A 20687-nucleotide genomic window follows, 5' to 3' on the forward strand; every position below is an offset into this window, starting at 1 on the left:
ATTGTGCTCAGCTAGTTATTTTATTTATAGCCATTACTCAATTTTACTCAGTGCCAAACGCGTGACTTTCTTCATACAAACAAATTTGCTATGTCTTAATGTATATTGTGCCATAATTTTTAATTCGTTTGCAATTTGTGTTTAACGAAGAAATTAATATTTACTGATTTCATTTTTATTGGTCTAATGGACGTCGTCGTGCGAACTTCGATTTTATTGACCCCATATTATTTCATGCTAATCAATAAAATTCAACGTCATAAATAACATGAAATTTGTAGTCTATTTTTGATAAACTTTTAACACTACGTTTAAAAATACTGCATAAATATTTGTTGAGAAAAAAACACAAATTTTACATAAATTTTATTTGTCAATATATTGTACATACATGCCTAAAGCAAACAGTGTATGAAATTGAAAATCACAACAGTGTTTATTTTGACAATCGATGGCGCAGAGACTTTCAGAGCGCTGGTAAGCGAAGAGAGGCACTCAAAATTAATTGTGAGTGTAATGAGAGTGTGTGAGAAAACTTGTGTGCAATTGAAAGAGTATCTGTTAGTGAGATTTAAATTAAACTCGCTCGTAGAATCTCTCAAATTATTGATAGCAGTGAGAGAGATGCCAGAGTTAAGAAATCTAAGCTTTGTGAGTGGGTTTTTGGACCATATATTGCAATGCGGGTCTTTATATACTTTCTATTATTTAATAAAATATTTTTGTGGGGCGTTGAAAACAATTTTAAATCTTGTTCTACATTTTTATAACAAAACACTTAAACTTTGAGCCATCGACTCTCAATGATTTCGCGACAAATTATTGACCTTAGATCGGACATACGTTAATTAAAAATTAAATTTTTTTTAATCAGAAAAATACGCAATTAAAATATTTCCTAGAATTCTATACTAAACAACTATTTATCTTTGATAAATTAAGCATTTAGCTTCAGCTTCCATACAACCAATCTGGCAAACCAATTTAGATTTCAAAACACTTCCATTCGTTGTGCTCCACAAATATTTTGCGTCACGTTGGATAAACATTTCACGCTTTTATCAGTTACCACTCTCACTCTCAGCGCATGACGAAGTTGCTACCGAATGACGTAGAATAGTCTGGCCTGCACTCCGAACGCCGCTTTACTCAACGCTGTGATTTATCCAACCAGCTTGTGTAGCGTGAGTGGGTTGAGTAGGCGGCTTTGATTCACCCGTCCAATGCGTTTTTGTACGTTATCGGCAATCGGTTTGTCAATGAACTTAACCGCTCTCACAGCAACCGCCGGCATGTCATATTTACATAGCGCTGCTGAGCGGTAAACTCCGATCACACGCGATCACCTTTTGCCGCTCACTGTCATCGCCATTTCAATGGGAGCGCACTGAGCCCAATGTTTCAAAGATATTAAAGATAAATATGAGTATGAGTATGAGTACACAATGTCTAATGCGCTCTTGTGTACACAGTGGATAACACTTTTCGGCTTGAGAGTGTGTACCGCGGCGGCAATTTTTCGCATATATAATATGGCCTGCTGCAGCGGCAATGAATTTATTAGTGAAACAGATTTTGCAAAGAGCACAACAATTTTGTGTAGTGATACAATACACGTCCGAACGTTGAAAAATATTTTAAAATTGTGAAAAAATAATAAAATTTTAAAAACAATTTTATTTGAAACGTCTATGCACGTTAATCGAATGGTCAGGGAAAAAATTGTGAATAATTTCCTCCGCCAAAACTACAACTGGAGTGCCACTTGGGAACGCGCTCAACGGCACTTTGACAAACGCTGAAACCAAACACAGCCGCACAGCGGAAAGATTTCTTTAGCGAACCCACTTGTACAAAAAAGACAAACAGTAAAGAATACAAAATTGTAAATAATCATTTGCCATTCAAATTGTGCGCGACGAAATAATTGAATTCAATTGAAGGCAATCAGTGATTAGCGTATTTTTGATAAAAGAAAAACGTAACTTAACGAGCGTGCGGTCTTCAAAAGCAACCAAGATAACGTTTTGAATATTTTTGGTGATTAGCGATAAAGTGTTTTGGAAAGACATTCCAAGAGAAATATAAGGAAAATATTTTCTCTAAAATAGCTAGTTAAACAGAGACAGTAACGTTTTACAGTATTTTGAAGACAAGTATTTTACATTTAACAAAATGACACCGAGACTCATCACATACTTTCTGGTAAACATTTATTTTATATTTTTAAATAATTATTAATTTTTATTTTCAATCAAAGTCAGTTTATGTAACATGTTGTGGTGCTGTGTTGCTTTCATGTTCAAAATCATATTACATTAGGCCTTAATGAGGCTAAATATTTAAAATATAAAAAAAATATATGTTATTATGTACATTTCAGTGATTATGCTTACTTTTTGGAACTACTCCTAAAATCATGATTTTGTAACTAGTCTGTAACTAGTTCCATCTTTTTTCAAATTTGTGTATTTGCATGTTTTTTAAGATATTTTGCTAAAATTTCAGCGAAACGAAACGAAAACAAATATTTTATATATTTCCAAACTCATCTGAAAGTGGTGATTAAAGCATTAGTTGGTAACTAGTTCTCTACAAAAGCAAGAACTAATATTAGTTTTTGAAAATTAAGGAAAATTTAACTAAAATTGTATTTCTTATAAGATTTTTAATTTTTTTTTTTCACTTACCTTTGTTTTATCGTTATAAAATGGTGTTCTTCACAACATGCTTACTTCCTAAAAACACAAAAGGCTAATTACTGATAAGAAGTGAATCATAATAAGGCTGAGACACATTTGATGGATTGTTAAACTTAATCATATACATAAATACACATATGTATAAGAATATACGTACATACAAATATGTATGTATATATATATGTATGTAGTCAGTTAAAAGTGCCACTTCACTTAGTTGAAATCGATAGCTGGAAAATAGCTGTTAAATAATTTCGATATATTATTAAGTGTTTAGCTTATCTTATGCTAGATCCAAAAGCAATTGAAATTTTATAATATTACGCCATAAGCACAATTAAGCGAATGCATTGGGCTAACATGTACATATACTATACAAAATCTTTATTAATATGTCAGCAAAACAAAAAATGAATATTTAAATAAATACGTTTTGCACAATTTAGTTAATTAGCATTGTATATTTCTCCAGATTTTGCTTTTAAGCGCAAAAAAAAACTGAATGATGATGAATTATTAAAATGTTACTCATACGCCCGTGCGCACCATTGCTAGTTTCATATACAGCAGTTGTGTAAAGCAATTAACGGATTTTAGTATAATTGTGTTTATATTATAATTAAATGAAAGCTTTAATTGGCTATTAGCTTGAGCTTTTTAGTTGCACGCGATTCTACAGTTTTTTGCCACAACACAAAATTTATCATATTGATCCGACTTAAGCGCATTTGAGCGCGATTATTGCTGTAATTTTAATTATATTAAATAAATGAATAGTAATTTGTCGTATATATTGATTATTATTTTTCTGTGTAACTCAAAAAACTAATATTTCTTTCTCTTCTCCCCCTTTACAGTGCGGCATGCGCCATCCTACCACAGGACTAAGCGAAGACGACCTCAGTCGTCTCACTGGTTCATCCTCATCGACAGCATCTTGTGACAGTAATTCATCATCCTCCTCTTCATCATCATCATCGTCTTCTTCTTCGTCGTCGGCGGCAAATACGCCCGCACATAAGGAGGGCGCCGACAGTGTTGAGTGCGTGCATCATACACTCGCCAGTCCCGACAAAACGACCAACAACACGCTAGCCCTGGTCGCCAGCACACTCAAGCAGAATAACAATAATATCATCAATATTAACAGCATTAATAACCACAACAACAACAACAACAATAATAATAACGGCACACATACAAATACAACAACACGTTTTAGTTCAACATATCTACCCGAAGTGATCAATCCTTTGGAATGGCAGAAGTCGCGTAAACGTAAAGAGCGCCTTGACAGCACTTCATCAGTGACACAGGATCGTAAGCTACAGCGCTCCAACAGCGAAGAGCTACTCACGCAAGAGCAGCAAGCGGCGACGGTAGGTAGTGCGGATGCGCTTAATGCCGGCGGTAACGGGTTGAAGGAGAATAAAAGCGCGGATGTGATAAGACGCGTTTCATCGGAGGACTTCAAGAAGACCGCTTCGTATGCTATTTACGAACAAGAGTTACGCGAAGCCGCTGAGTGTCGCGCCGCTGATTTGAAGCAGCGTCAAACGCAACAGCAAGAGCGCAACGCCGCGAATGAAAACGACGGCGCGCTAGCTAATCGTCAGAAGTTACAACAAACACAACTACAGCAGCAGGAAGACACCGCGCACGCACCGGTCTATCGCGACTCTTGGGTTACCGGTCCTACCAAAGATATGACACGCCGCTCACGTTACGAAACTAGCCCGGCGCGCTCGCAGCGCTTTTCGCCCATACGCACCAACGGCTCTAACGGTAATAGCAACAAGCATCGCGACAGCGACGACAGTGAATGTGAGCATGAGCGTCGCCGCAGCAGCGAGCGCTCGTGCAAGTCACGCCAGCCGCCCGGCCGCAAGGTGGGCGTTGTGAAGAAGAGCAGCGCCAGTGGCGGCAGCAGCAGCGCGGCTAGCAAGTATTTGGCCACATCGAAGCGTTTTGACGAGAATTCCGCCTACAAATATGATTTGTCAACACTGAAGTATGAACGACGCGGTTTCATTAGCAAGAAAGGTTCCACCGCCAATAGCAGCAGCAACAGTAGCAATGGCAGCGGCAATGAGAAAACCACCAATGACCACAATGACAATAATCTAATTGACTTCCATCAGCAGCCACAAAAGCAGGCAGCGGCGTCAACCGCACAGCCTCCAGCGCCGACTGGCGCGGCGCCCTCAAACCAATTGCAGCTCAAAAGCGTCAACGGCATCGCAACTGCCGCGCCCAAGGAGAATAAACCAGCGCCGTCTGCGCAATCAGTAAAACGCACGAGCGCCATTTGCAGCGCCTACAACAGCGTGCCGCTAACCGCTGCACAGGAGGCGCTCCCCTGGGGACGCAGCGTACCCGAAGATGCCACACCGATGCTAAGTCGTCGCTATGCGCCGGTGCGTCATCATCCCGTCGATAATCTCGACACGGCCGCCAAGCTCTCCAAGGTGATGCCATATCCGCAACAGTTTCACAAGCAGTCCGCTGCGCAGCGTTTCGACGACGATATGGATTGCATGGACTCACTCAGCACTTTTCGTGCCTTTACCTCGCGCGATGTTATGGAACAAGTCATACCCGCCATGATGTCCTTCCAATCACCCGAAGAGCGCCTGAAGCAGGTGAATAAACGTCTCACAGCTTTAAAGAAGAAGCTGGTGCAGCTCGAAGAGGCTTATGAAATGCGCATGGGCTATCGGCCGTCACAGGCGGAGCGCATGAATGACAAATACATGAAGAACATATTGGCTGAGATCAATAAGCTGCGCAAAGAGCGTCAAGAGCTAAAGGTCGATCCAATGGGTGCGCTCGGCATGAAGGTGAGCGGTGGCATGGATGCGGCCAAGAAGTTGGAGAAAATGAAGGCAACTCTGCAGGAGATTGAGCAGGTAATGCTTTAAGAATAACATATATATTTTCAGAAGGTATGGAGAAATTAGGGAGCTTTGTAGTTATGTATGTATATGTAAGGGGTGGATTTCTCAGAGAGGAGTCTACAATTTATATTATTTAATATAAGGAATGAGTTAAAATATTTTTTTTTGTATATTTCATAAATGCTACAACAACAATCCAAATGTCAATAGTCACCTTTCTGCTCTGTGCGATTTTATACTCTTGAAGAATTCTACCCTTGTCTATTTATATCTCTCTTATTCACCAAAAATAGTTCTTGTTTACCTCTAGAATGATTACTTATCCATCTGCTGGCAGACGCTTCTCCTTATACATATTTATAAATGCTTGTTTGCAGACCCAGACAGCTCGCTTTGGTTTCCGCGTGAAGAAATATATCTCATATATTTATATGGCTCACTTTATGCATATGTATTAGTATAAACAAAGAAAAGTTATAGAAAAATGACAACTGTAAAACTCAAAACGAAAGCGAAACGCACGTGAATAAACACACTAACACACATGAAAATGTGCAAACACGCCCACTCGCTGACGAGTATATTTAAAAAACACTTAAAAAACTGCAACAAAACGCAACGGCGCGCCACGTCACGTGTAAACGCCGCACATCCAAGCGTTTAAACGTTGCTAAAATTAAATGACGAACAAAAATATAAAAAAACAACAACCACATAATTAATGTGCGACGATGAAACAGCGAAATTGCGAAACCACTTGTCATTAGACGGTTGTTAAAAAATAAAGAAGCACATAAAATTATGTAATAAAAGTAATGAGCCAAACAAAATATCTTCTGTATAACAGACATATAAATGTAGCACAATATTTTCCATAAAAGCACTTAAAAATTCTAATTTCAACTGCATTTCATATTCTTTAACCAAAATACATACATTTATTGAGACGATTTGGCATAAAAACAGCCACTTTTGGCTCGTAAATTTTGATTTCAAAAATCTTAAATTGGTTTTTTGCTGCTGCAGTCCGCTTTTGATTCATATTTTGCACATGTAGCGTGATATTTTTGAAAATGACATTTTGGCATGTTCTTACGCGGTAAATTTTTTGCTCAACGACTTGTGTACAATTTTAGCAGAGATTTTGCGAGACTAATACATTTCTGTCTGTCTGTAAATGCTTGACAGTGAGTCAACAGCTATTTTTTCTTGTAAAGATTTGCCTTTTTAGTAGTATGAAATTTTTATTATTGCCATTTGATTTTTAATTTTGAACCTCCAAAGCTGTAGTCCTTCATCTTATGAAAGGTGTTAATTTAACAGATTTCGTAATAGCAACCAATTTTGTTATATTATAATTATTTATTTTCATGGTTATTAAATATAGAATAATATATGGATATAAATATTGATCAATATTATTGAACATTGTATGATTGATATTGAACAAACTTCGAGAAATTTGACTAAAAAGAAACATAATTTGTAAAGCATTTTTTGACATGAAATTTATTGATCAATATTATTGAAGTTATGTATTTTAATATTATTTAAATCCACGATATGAAAATAAAATTATTGAAACTGTTCATAATTAAAAAAAGAATATTTATCAATATATATCTTCAATAATATTGATCAATTTAATTAAAATCCTTAGCATGAAAATTAGATTATTGAAATTGTTCGTAATAAAAAAGTATTGATCAATATTATTGAAAGTTTTAATATATAATAGAAATCCAAAGCTTGAAAATTAAATTATAGAATTAAAATTAAATAAAATTTTTTTTTTGCAAAACAACAAGTCATTTTCAAGTATTGCATTGTCTAAAAACAAGTTTTTAAGCCGTCATCAATTTTATTATTATTATTAAAATTATTTAAAAAATATATATATATTCGAAAAGAAATTAATATTTATTTCTTCAACTCTTTTAAGACAGCTTAATTATCTTTTTTGTGAAAAACCGCTAATTTAACTTAGGTGTCAGACAAAGCAAATTAGTTCATAATATATGTCTACAAATGACTCTATTCTACACTCTATTTTTCTGAGCACTTGTTAAAGGGGCCATAAAAAATATAGAAATTTTAAGTTCACATAAAATCTCAAGACAATTAAATGACTTTTAAATGGAATATTTTGAAGCGGTATTTACAAAAGGAGTGTGGGCGTGACTATTCATTTTGCATTAGTTAATGTATGAAAAACATTTTTAAGGCTCCTCCATTTATTATTATTGTCGCATTAAGCGGGTATACAAAATATATTACCATTTGTCTAATGAGAAGTGGGTTTTTTAGAATATTGCTGAAAAGTAATTAGTGTTTATGCATTTCATTTAAGTGTTACTGCTTTTATAGAGAAATATAAAATTCATTGTAAACTTCTAGCTATCTTCAAATCGACAAACCTTGTAAAGTAGCGTTTCGCACAAACAACTGGTATAAACGCTTAAACTGGCATAATCAAAAATGAAAAAAGCAAGCGTTTTAAGCACTTTAATTTTGCAACCACATACTCTCTCATATCAAATTAAATTGGATAACTTTATTGTTGCTTTCTTAAGTAAATTTTGTGATAAGAGAGCAGAGCTTAAACATAGCGGGGAATCGAGTGGAAGGTTTTTAAGCTTATTGCTGATATTTATTTATCAATGTTTTTTGCCATTCCCTACAACAATGCATGCGATTCATGCCCGAATATTTCATTTCATATTTGCGTCGCAATTTTCTTTGGCGCGCGTTGAGCTTGTTAGTTTTTGTTTTACAGTTTTGCTTATCGTTTTGTGGCTTCGATACTTTTTTGTATTGTCTGTAACATTTCTGCTATTTTATTTCATTTTTGTATTTCTTTCACTCGTGATTCGCTTTTGCATTCGTTTAGATTCATTTACATAGTTAGCTGGCTGGTAGCTTCGCTCACCCGCCTGATTAATGCTAAATATAAATGTCAACAAATTGTGAAAATAGTCAAAAATTTGTCGTAAATTTATCTGCTTTGTGCTGCAAATTCAGAGCTCATCAAACGCCGGCTGACTGACGTAGCACACACTGAAGGGCAATTAGGTGAATATGAAAATAGCAATAAATGGGGTGTCTCTCTTGTGGGTTGTGGAAAAAATTTTCATTAACACGAGAATTGTTCGCGAATCAGCGTAAATTCAATTTTTTATATACTGTCATGATTTTATTTTCCGGTTGGCTTGAAATCTTATTACTAGCAAATGAGAGCTAATTTCGAATTTTTTCGAAATTTGTGAACCACTAAGTGATGATATATTAGTACGGGTTCGAAAACTAAGGTACAGAGATGAACAATTTTCATGAGCATGAAGAAATTCCTTTATCAAGACAGTTGTCTAAACTGAACTTCTGAAACACTCAGTTCTAGACGTAAATATGAACTTATGGAACATAGTTATGAGGACATAAGTACGTCTACTGAACTTGTGAAACACCTGTTTTAGTTTTATATATTATTTCTCGATTTAATTCGCAGGGAACAATCATGAATATCAGCTTTTCCAAAACAATTTCTAGCATCACTATTGACAATCTAAAAATTGCAAATTGGATGACTTGACTATTTCTATTTCTAAGGTAGACTTGCTAATGTTTGAGGGCGAAAGAGTAAGGTTTGTTAGAAAAGAATTTGTTAATTGAGTTATGGTTAGTGCTTTCGGATTGCAACTAACTACTGGACTGAGAAAAGTTTAGCTTACATAACACAAAGCAATTTTATACTAGCTTCTCCAAGCAATTATTTAATTATTTATGATTTTTTATAAACCAGATTTATCACTTTTTACTTATCAAACATTTTACTTGCAGAACCTCTCCGATAAGCGTGAGGACACCAATCGTTCCGAATCGCTCGATGAACTCAACGCCGATCAGCTGGTGCAAGAGAAGAGCGCCGTACAGCATGGCCTACTCTACTTCGAGTCACTCTATGGCCGCCCCGGCACCAAGGACGAACGCGATGCAGCACGTCCATTGTACGACCGCTACCGCCAACTCAAACGTATGGTATTGCGTAGTGTTATGCAATCGGGCAGCGCTGTCGCCGGCGCACCCGAGTTGCCAACCATACTCGAAAACGAAGCCATGGTCTTTGAATTCACACCCCACCAACTCTCATCTGCCAACAGCACTGAATCGAATTCGCCCAGCGACTCGGCGACCGCACCGAATGCTTCATCCGATGATTCAACCACCACAACAACGGGTGCTACAACCGGTGAAGCGGCAGCAACAACAGCAACTGCAACCACACAGACAGCAGCTAACAGCGCGAGCGAGAATATTAGCGCCTTAAATCTTGAGCAATTGTGGGAATACTTGGAGAAGACACGCGAGGAGAAGAAGATACTCAAACGTACCATACGCGAGTATGAGACTATCTTTGAGGAGCAAAATGGTCGTAAGATGTTGAAGAATGACCGTAAAACCATCGAAGAGACCTATGCACAGTACAAGGAGAAGAAGGCAAAGACACGTCTGCTGCAGGAGCTTATCAAGAAGCAGAAGCGCTCATTTGCCTAAAGTGTGGCGCTAAAAGCGGCGAAAAGCGCCAGTGCGAAAGCTTCGCGGAATATACATTTCTAATTTTCCAACAACGATAAATGGAAGACAACAACAAATGACGGCGAGTGCGGAAAAAGCTCAATTTGTTTAGATATTTGTGTGTGGCGGCAATTTATTTCCTTTGCCCAGCAGAGACTTCGACCTAGCAGTGCAACGCACCAGCAACAAGCTGCGCAAAGCTTTGACTTTTGCGGTAGCCAAAGCATGAAAGCTCTACAGCACATGAAGGAATACTTGCATTTACCGACAGCAGCTCAGTGTTGATAAACGCGACGAATTAAAATTTGACAATGTTTTTTGTAGGAAATTAGTAATTTTAAAAACAAAAATAATATGTTCCATTATTTACCATTATTTTTTATTACTATTTTTTATTGTATTTTATATTGTTTAATTGATTTATTGTCATGACAAAACAAACACAAACAAATAACAAATATATTACTATATAAACACATTGTTATATTATTATATTAATTATATATTTATTTTTCATCTCATTTATAAAAAATAAAAACTTTATATATTATTATATATATATATTGTATACCAAATGCGATTATATGATTGCGATTTACTCAACGTAACGCAGAGCCATCAAAACAGTTATTTAGTTGTTTAAGCTCTTTGACCAACTGTGTTAATTTTTATAAAATTCACAAAAAAAAACTCTTAATTCTTAAGTGATGAAGCGCAATTGAAGCTAAAGAAAAGAAAAGGAACTCAAAAGAAAAGCAAGCAAAAGAAAAAATAATGAAAAATGCGTAGAAGCGAAGGAGCGCCGTAAATATATGCTAAATAAATATGTTGAAAGAGAGCTGCAGTAAAAAACGAGCGCGCTTTATATAGAGTATCGAGCGTGTGCTAGGTTTTTTCGAAAACAAAAAAAAAACGCTATTCGATGTACAACCAATATTTATACATAAAAAAATAAAAAAGAGTAAAATTTGCGAGAAAAAACATGAAAATTATTTTTATTAAAAAATACGATTTCGACTTAATTGCGAGTTATAAATAATTATGCATGCTATGACAATTATTAAATACTAATTTTGAATATTTGATGGAGTTTCAAAGAAATAGAAGATCATGAAACATAAATATTTTAAGAAAACTTTTTTTATTAAAGTGAGAAGGCATAACATTTTTTATTCTTAAAAATCTTTTTTTTTTTAATCATTAACATTAAATATTAAAAATCATTGTCTCGAAGAAAATTTAGATTTTTTCTACATAAAAAATTTGGAAAAAAATTTTCATAAGCAACTCATTTGACAATACTTTAAAAGTGCGTTTTCGGTAAATGAAAAGCAAAATATATTTAAAGTATTGTTTGAAGTTTGGGCCCATGAAAATCACTCAAGCATAATCTATAAATATATTTGCGTCATTTTAAATTAATTTTAATGAAATGCATTGAAAGCAATTTTGCTAAAAGTAACATTTTGTATTGGAAAATAGCTAATTTCTTTTTCGCTTGAAAACGAAATAATTGAGGTCAAACTATAAAATTATTTGATCTATTTATTGTATTGTTATTTATAAAATATTTATTTATAAAAATAACAATTTTATAAGAAAATGTGCTACTATTTTAAATGCTTTGAAGACACTTTAATGTTTATAAAGTGAATTATGAAAAACTAAAAAGGTTTAATATTTTATATATGCGTACAATATTTAGTACTCTTCAATTGTCTAATAATTTCATAAACTTTTTTAATATTTGTAATTTTTAATCTTTAAAATACTATAAAAATTTTACAAATATTTTATAAAAATTGCTAACAAATTATATTTGCATGAAATATTATATTATTTTTATTTTAATTAAATAATACAGTTCTTGAAGGAGCTTCAAAAATTTTCAACTGGCATAAAAACAATTTTTTATAGTAAAGAATTTTATTAAAGATTCAGCACATTTTTTAGAGCCATTCTAAATGCTAACATTTTTTTAAAGTATTTTTTATTATTCCTTGAAATGTTTACTCTATTTATATTGTTTAATTTTTAACTAATACTTTTTTAATATTTTTTATAGCTTTAACTAAATTTTTTACAATTTTATATTTTACATAGAAGTTATTTTTTTATATTTTATGAAAAAATTCCACTTATTTCATTAATATCTACCCATTCCCAGAAAAAAAAAACATTTAATTTGAGTATTTTTAATAAATACATTATTAATATATTTTTGTTTTTAATTTTAATTTATGCGCATTATTGGCTATAATTTATATGAAGCCATGCGCCCAACCAATCGTTGTGATAGTTTTAATTGAAAAATTTTAATTTTTCTCACATTTTTTTTATTATTTGTTTACCACAATTACACATATGAATAACTGTGCTAACAATATGATAATGATCTAGCATGAAAAATATATTTACTACAAACAAAAAGTGCTAAAAAGCATTCAAAATATGTATTGTCTTGAAATATATATCTCATTGTATGTAGCACTATCGCATGCCATAAATTGAAAGGATTTGTAACAATTAACTACTGAAAAATGCAAATGATAGCGAGTATGACCTACAAACATGCATTATATTTTAATGTGCATTAATTGCCAAACATTTTTGTATAATTTAAACGCCATTTCGTTGTTACAAAACTGTACATTGTTACACACACGTGAATAGGCGTAAATATTTGTAAAGAAAATTTTCCAAAATGATTTGAAAAAGCGTTACATATACAATATATTAATAAAATACAAATATACATACAAACATACATATAGTCTAATATACGGGTAGTTGTTTTTCACACACACACACACATGCAAACACATTTATGTCAGCTATACTTAAGCATTACATACATTTATATCTATATTTACATGCGCTCACCTAAATACACATACTCACACATACATTAATTAATTCATGTTTATTATTCATTATATTGTATATTCTTAATGAGACATATATATGAGAAAAAGAAGAAATTATAATTGTTATAAATACAACAAAAGAAAATGCAAACAATTTAAATAATAAATTGCAAATATTTTATTGTAAGCACCGAGTTGCTGAAAAAAATGCTGTTAAAAGCAATGGACATTTGCCTATGAGTACTTATGATTAAAACAAATAATCAAATTCATTCTTTTTGAAAAAAAAAACTAATTATTGTGTTTGTTTTATTTCTGTATATATACAAATCATATAGTATATGCGTTGATTTTCATCACTTGGTTGGATTGATTTTTTCACTCGCTGCATTTTTGATAAATATTTTGTAAGGAAATATATACATTTAAATTTATATTTTTTATTTTTTTTATTATTTTTTATTTAACAGAATGGTGCTTTTTAGTTTGCATAAGAGGAGAAAAAAATAAAATATATCATGCGATTTTTTATATTGCACATATAGCATGATATAAATTTTATTGCATGACATAAAAAAGTTTTCATATCGATTTTCACAGCAATTATTTTTACGAATTTCTTATTCTATGAATTTCGAAATTTTTCTCTCAACCGTAAAGCAATAAAGTTTTACTCCTCCCTAATTTAGTCACATCTCTAGAATTTCGCTGAGTTATATTCATTGTTTGAAGACTTTCTGTAGTTATTGGATAAACATCTATGTGGAGAAAACAAAAATATTGCTCAGAAGCTTATGAAGTACGAAATATAACGCAAATTTGATTCAAATTTCCAGATTTACACCATTCATTTTTAAGCGAGTGGCAAACGAACACTCGCTAAACTTTAAATACCAGCGAGATTAGTATAAAATCTAATAATAAACTTAAGGAAACATATATTTAATGGCTGAGACGTTGTCGCATGCATATACGCGAGGAAATTTTATTTGAAAAGAGCTGTTTCTGATACTCAGCCAAAAGGCGCATGTTTGTCTTTTCTTATTACTGTTATGGGCTATATTTCAGATATAGTCTTTACATAATAATGGATATTCATACATAAAATATCGCCGGAGTTGATTCTGTTCATCATACTACTTTTTGAATTTTGATTTTAAAGTAAAGGTATTTTATATTAATTTTTTTTTTTATTTAAAAAGTGTTAATTATTTAAAATTATTTTTTACTAAATATTTTTTTTTGTTTTTTTTTTTCTAAATTTGTTCTATATTTCTTAAACTATGTATTCATTAAATGTAAATTTTCAGTAAAAACAAAAATTGAAAGTTAACCTATTAGAAAAGCAAAAGTAGTTAAAAATAGTTGCATACTAAAAGCATTATTATATTATCATATTATAAATACTTATTGAGACTATTTAGTACGAGTATATACTGTACGTAGTGTTAGCGATGAGAGGCTCTTTATAAATGTTGTACTTGTAGATTGAAAATTTATATTTACTTGTAATAATTATTACTTCTATTAAATATTATTGAAATGCAAATGAAGCAACAAAAAAAAAAATACTAAAACAATATTACAACAATTTATTATTAAAACATACATACATACATATAGTATATAAATTAATAAAATATCAAATATTACAAAAACTTATGGACTTCGAAATGCGTTAAAGCGAATGCGTAGTGGAAAGTTTGTAGATGAAAATGCGTAACTCGAAACTCGAAATATTAGCTAAATCGTTTATACTCAAACATACCGACATACAAACATATAGTTACGAACTCATATTTACAACTATGCTGCACTGATATTGTTTATTGAAAAAATTAAATGTATAAATATAATATGAGTTGTCTAACGAATCGGTTTAGCGTTACGAAAACTTCGAATTACATATTTACATACAGTGTGTCATAGAAAATATTCACAAATTAACAATAACAAAAACATTATATGAATGTCTATCTATAACTACATATTAAAGCATATAAAATTGAACACAAAGACTTCTTCGCAATACTTTCATGTCGTTTACACATACATTTACTTAATTGAAATGACAAGTAAATATATAACATAATTTACTTTGAAAAACGAAAATAATAAAAGAAAAGTAATGTAAAGCATATAATTACTTACATTTGAAATACAAATAGCTCGCATATTTTATTGTTTTTTTTTTTTTAATTCAATGTCGCCAAGCAGTGCAAAACCGTTAAAAGAGAGATTTGCGCTCAATAAAACTAAAAAAAAAAAAGTTTAATAAAAATATTTCATTCATATATATTTGTATTTACAAGTGTGCGATCATATTCAATAGCATAAGTATTTAGTTCGATATCTCATACCACATACCAGTACTGTACTTATACAATACATATTTGATTACATATAATAAATAGAAAAGAAAACGGAATAATATATAATAAAGAATATACGAAAGTATCAATGTTAACAAATGATGTCTGTGTTATTTATTTTTTTCTTTATCATTTTTTCATAAACTTCAAGTGCTCAAAAAGTAACGGGAATTTTGATTATTGAAAAAATATTTATGCATTCGTTTGCATTAATATTGTCGCCTTAAAAATAGTTCCCATTCGATATTGTGCACTTATGCCAGCTCATTTTCTAAACGTCAAAACACTACTCAAACCCTATTTTTTATGAAACGACATCACTATAAACTTATATTTATCTTTGGAAACAGGATAATGTCATGTCTGGTGAGTATGTAGGCTGGACAGCGTTACAGTATTATTCATGTTCAAGAAATAACCAACAAGCAGCGAAGTGTGAGCTCTTAACGAACGATACGATCGCCCAGCTCATAAAAACACGACTAACCTTAGCTGAAAATTGTTTTCGTAGTTTATGAGCATTTTAATCAATATATTTAATAAAAAACAAAAAAATTTCGACAATTGGAAATTAATAATTTTTTTTAACACACCTCATATAATCCATCCATAATATTTCTTTTATCGTACTTTTTAATCAAAATTTCTTAACAGAATTGAAGCTCGAATGCCAGGTCTTAACGGATCTTTATTTGGATCATTTGGTTATTGGAAACAGCGATCCATCAATACTCCAAAAATTCTTAGGTATGTTTCGAAAGACCATCATCTAATAATTTCGATCCCAGCAAATACGACATTTACTAAGTGTAGATACAATATTTCAAGCTTAGTCTGGTGAAAGCTTTTCACTCGAGTAAAAAGTTTCGCGATTGTTATATAGTACAATTATTAGTTCAATTAACCGGGAAATCAATTAACATATACTCGAATTGAACAATTTGTTCAATTAAAAGAATCGCGTATAAATGAACAGTTTTTTCAATTACAGGAATCACACTTATTTAGACCAACTGGTGAATTAAGGGATTAGGGATTCAAAATTTGAATTTTTTTATTAAATAGAACAATATTAAAATATTATCCAAAATTATGCAATAGATACGATTAAAATTTCAAGAGATATAAGGAAAATCCTACCATCAGACCACTTCAGTATGATTGTAAACTTTAAACGGGTTTATCTCAAACTCAAATTTTGAAGTCAGTGGACATAATTTTTTGAAAAGTTATGAAGCGATTCTGTTGAAAAATTTCCAAGCATCTTTATTACAACTATTTTTTTGAATCAGTACATGGCGCAAATTTGGCCACAAAAGTTAGTTTTTTTGTTCAAAATCTATCAAAAATCCAATTTTTAATATTTTCTTTTTTCCTTCGTTCATTAACAAGAAATTTTTTTGTTGATTTGGATGAGCCAATAATGATTTATGATGCTTGCTCACGGCAAGAACCTTTTTTTGGAAACTTCATGGAAGATGAGGTATCAACGACTGAGCTTTCGGAATTTGAAAATATAAATTTCACAAAATGTATCTTTAATATGCTGAATAAAATATTATGCTTTATCTTCTTGTACTTGAAAACCTAAAAAATTGTAAACATACTCATGTTTTTAACCTCTGAAACTCACCTAACCCCTTAAAGGATAATGCATATGTATGTGCACTTAAAGTTTTTCAAATATTTTAATATTTTTTATCCTTAAAGGAAAAAATGCAAAACCTATATTGTACTATGTAATTTATGTATCTATTAATGTACATACATATGTATATTTATTTGTTTTTCAAATTTATTATTAAAAAATTGTACAGTGTTGATTAGAAGATTAGTTTTTTTCAACAATATTATTTGGTGGAATTAACCGGGGAAATTTAAAAGAAAAACTATTTTTGATGACATATCTTTAGAACCAACTAAGCGGGAAAACCAATTAACCGAGTCCAATTATCCGACAAAATTTAAGTGTGCTTTCATATAATATAACATATGAATTTGTCCGATAACACCGTCAATTATACGGGGAAACTAATTAACCATAGGATCAATTAAACGAAAAGTACTGTATCTCATCTTCTTATAAGCGAATTTGACTTTGCAGAAATATCAATTTTTTAAACGACCCTAAAACTGTCCACGAACATCCCTTAATAGATTAGGCGGGTGGTGATACTTACTAGGATTCCCGGGATTTTCGTTGGGGGTTTAGTTCAACTAATCTAATCCAATTTTCCTCAATGTCAAGTCTGTTCGTCTGATGGTTTATATAGTAATTTATGTGCTTGACCATAAGCTATTTAATGTGCCGCATTTGTCTTCACAAAATTTAATTTACAAGAAGGTAAGTAAGTTCAATAAAAATATTTTAATGAACTTAGAACTTAATGCGCATGAGTTTACGTAAGCGGCGAAGCAAACAAATTCTATAAATCTTTTGACTTACACAACTTTAAGGACATAAAACGCTACTTTTAAAGCCTGCTAAGACCAGCAACTTTTACCAAACAAAGCGCAGAAAAAACTTGAAAATATTTACTTACCAAAGTGACTTATAGCAAATGAGAGGCCAACCTTTAGTGTTGCCCGATGTCCCACCTCTCGACTTTGCAGCTGCCCGACAAATATCCTTTTAACGATGTACACACTCATACTACCATGGGCACATTAAAATGTAAACTTTACAAGACATAATATTCAAAATTTGTTATGTTTATGACCTTTTCCGCCTGTACGCCGCTACTTTAACCGACGAAATAATAGCCGACGGCGGGTAAACAAGCACCGCAAACTCATACACACATTCAATGCCATGTGGTCGGTGAAGACCGTACTTCTCTAACGGACTGATGGACTGATGCCTGTGTGTGTCGACGAGGAAATGCAGGCAAGCTTTAATAACGGCATTTACAACCATTTTGTTTGCATTGAACGAGCAAACTTTTAATGCTCTGACCGAGATTAAGTACAAGCTGTGTACTAACTTTGAACGGTGAGACGTGAAAAGAAAGAGTTGAAGAGCGTCTACACAATCATGCTACTAGCTAACGGTCGACTTAAATTCAAAGCTAGATTGTTTGTTTACTTTATTAGTTTGTTTTTGAAGGCGTTATGTATGTTTGCATAAAACAAAAAAAGGAAAAACAAAAAAGGAAAATATCGCCCATATTTAGGAGCATAAATTCAACTTTGCCGCTTTCGAGTGAAAATCGCATTATGTGCCCAAAACAAAATGAAGTTTAAAAGAAGAAAGCATTAAAAATGATTGTTTAGTATTTAAAGCATAATTTAATATAAAATATATGAGAGAGAGGATTTGTTTTTGCGAGGAGGAGCCTAATTTACATTCGCTTCTTGCCTCTCATACTCTTTGAGAGCTGCTGCTTTCAATTTAATTTACTCATTTAGTTTGGTTCGCTTTGCATTGGCTTCTCAATGCCTCTGGCAAATTCAATTTAAATTGAATTGAAAAAAAAAAAATTAATTCTATAAAATAAAGTATACAAATATTTTTTTCCTTGTGAAGTCCATTACTGTTGTCTGCAAATGAAAGGCTTCATTTGATTGGTCATTATCGTTGATGAGGCGCATCAGTTTTGTATGGAGATGGTTGATTAACTGGTAAAACGAGCATAGACATAAGTCTCTATTTGCTTTGAAAACTTAGAAATGCTTGAGTTGAAAATATAGTAATTATATTCAGCCGTAATTAATTATTTTTAAAACAGGATGAACAGTAAAAATGGATAGCAAAATGAATTAAAATCACATTATTAGCGAATTATATGAATCTGCTTTAATTTTGAGTTCGGTAATCATTACAACTAATTAAATTTCTTATAACTGAATAATATATTTAAATTTTAAGTAAACCTCTTACTTACTTAAACAATAATAATTGTGATTGTGTTGTTAATTATTATTATAATTATTAACTTTCGATTACTTTTAAAAGTATTTAAAATTATTTAGATTACTTTTGATTACTTAATATTATTTCAATTACTTTTTCATTTGAATATTTTTCTTTTGACAATTTCTAAAAATCACGAAACTTTATCATTCAATAATAATATTTATATTATCCTTACTTAAGCCACTTAAAGATCGGTATATCAAAAATTTCTAACGAAAGTGAAGCTCTAACGTCATACAGAACCCGATATTATAGGATTCAACATTTGGACGTATGAAACATCTCTCTCTCTTAGAAGATCCTCATGTATAACAATATCCGATTACTTTTATAAGTAATACATTTAGATTACTTTTGATTACTTAGCATTACTTGAATTCTAGACTAAGCAGTATAGAAACTTAATTGCTACGAGAGTATTAAAGTTTTGTTCATATAACGGTTGGAGTAAAGTTCAAATCCGGATGTCTGCCTGTCCATCTGTCCGCCCGTCCGTGCAAGCTGTAACTTGAGTAAAAATTGAGATAACTTGATGATCTTTGTTGGGACCATAAGAAGGTTAAGTTCGAATATGAGCGTAATCGGACTACTGCCACGCCCACAAAATGCCGTAAACCGAAAACACATAAAGTGCCATAACTAAGCCATAAATAAAGCTATGGAAATATAATTTGGTATGAAGGATCGCACTATGAAGGGGCATATATGGATCTTTTTGGGAAGTGTGCGTGGACCCGCCCCCTACTAAGTTTTACATATCTCGCAAACTACTAAAGCTATATCAAGGTAACTTTCTAGAGGCGTTTCTTATATGTACTACCTTATACAATCCAAAAATGGAGGAAATCGGATTATAACCACGCCCACTTCCCATACAAAGGTTATGTTGAAAATTACTAAAAATGCTTTAATTCAGTAAGGAAAACTAACAGAAATCTTAAATTTCAATATAAAGAAGGTACAGAAGAGCTGCACTGAAAATGGTATACAAAATTTTAAACGGGTGTGGTTCCGCCCACTTATGGATCAAAAACCATATCTCCGAAACTACTCGCCCAATTTCAATGAAATTCGGTACATAATATCTTCCTATCGTCCCAATGATATGTTGTGAAAATAGTCTAAATCGGTTCACAACCACGCCTACTTCCCATAAGCCAGAACTCTGAAGTCGGTCTGAATAGTTTACTTTACAATATATAAAGTTAGTACTACTGAAGATATCGGAACAGAACTTTGCTAAAATACTGTATTTAAAGAGTGTCATCACCATTCTAAAAATCGCCGAAATCGGTCCATAAGTTTTCAAGACCCTAACAAATTTCTAACAAATTTTTTACCGAAATTATAGTTAAGTCTCT

General features: G+C 32.2%; 1 protein-coding gene across 4 annotated transcripts in view; it reads left to right on the plus strand.

Annotated features, from left to right (window-relative positions):
• Positions 1–14609, plus strand: part of LOC105211681 (protein FAM13A) — an 87825-nt gene extending 73216 nt beyond the window's left edge. For 3 of the 4 annotated variants that reach the window (XM_054234720.1, XM_054234719.1, XM_011183252.3), the window contains 2 exons: positions 3560–5611; positions 9437–14609. In XM_054234720.1, the coding sequence (XP_054090695.1) occupies positions 3566–5611; positions 9437–10150 (2760 nt within the window). In that variant the 5' untranslated portion in view covers positions 3560–3565 and the 3' untranslated portion in view covers positions 10151–14609. Of the gene's footprint in view, positions 1–1561; positions 2206–3559; positions 5612–9436 lie in introns of those variants that run through there. The other variant, XM_011183248.3, reaches the window with a different exon arrangement.
• Positions 14610–20687: the final 6078 nt, after the last annotated feature.

This window comes from Zeugodacus cucurbitae, chromosome 6 (genome assembly GCF_028554725.1).
Source record: "Zeugodacus cucurbitae isolate PBARC_wt_2022May chromosome 6, idZeuCucr1.2, whole genome shotgun sequence".
Classification (NCBI taxonomy): Eukaryota; Metazoa; Arthropoda; class Insecta; order Diptera; family Tephritidae; genus Zeugodacus; species Zeugodacus cucurbitae.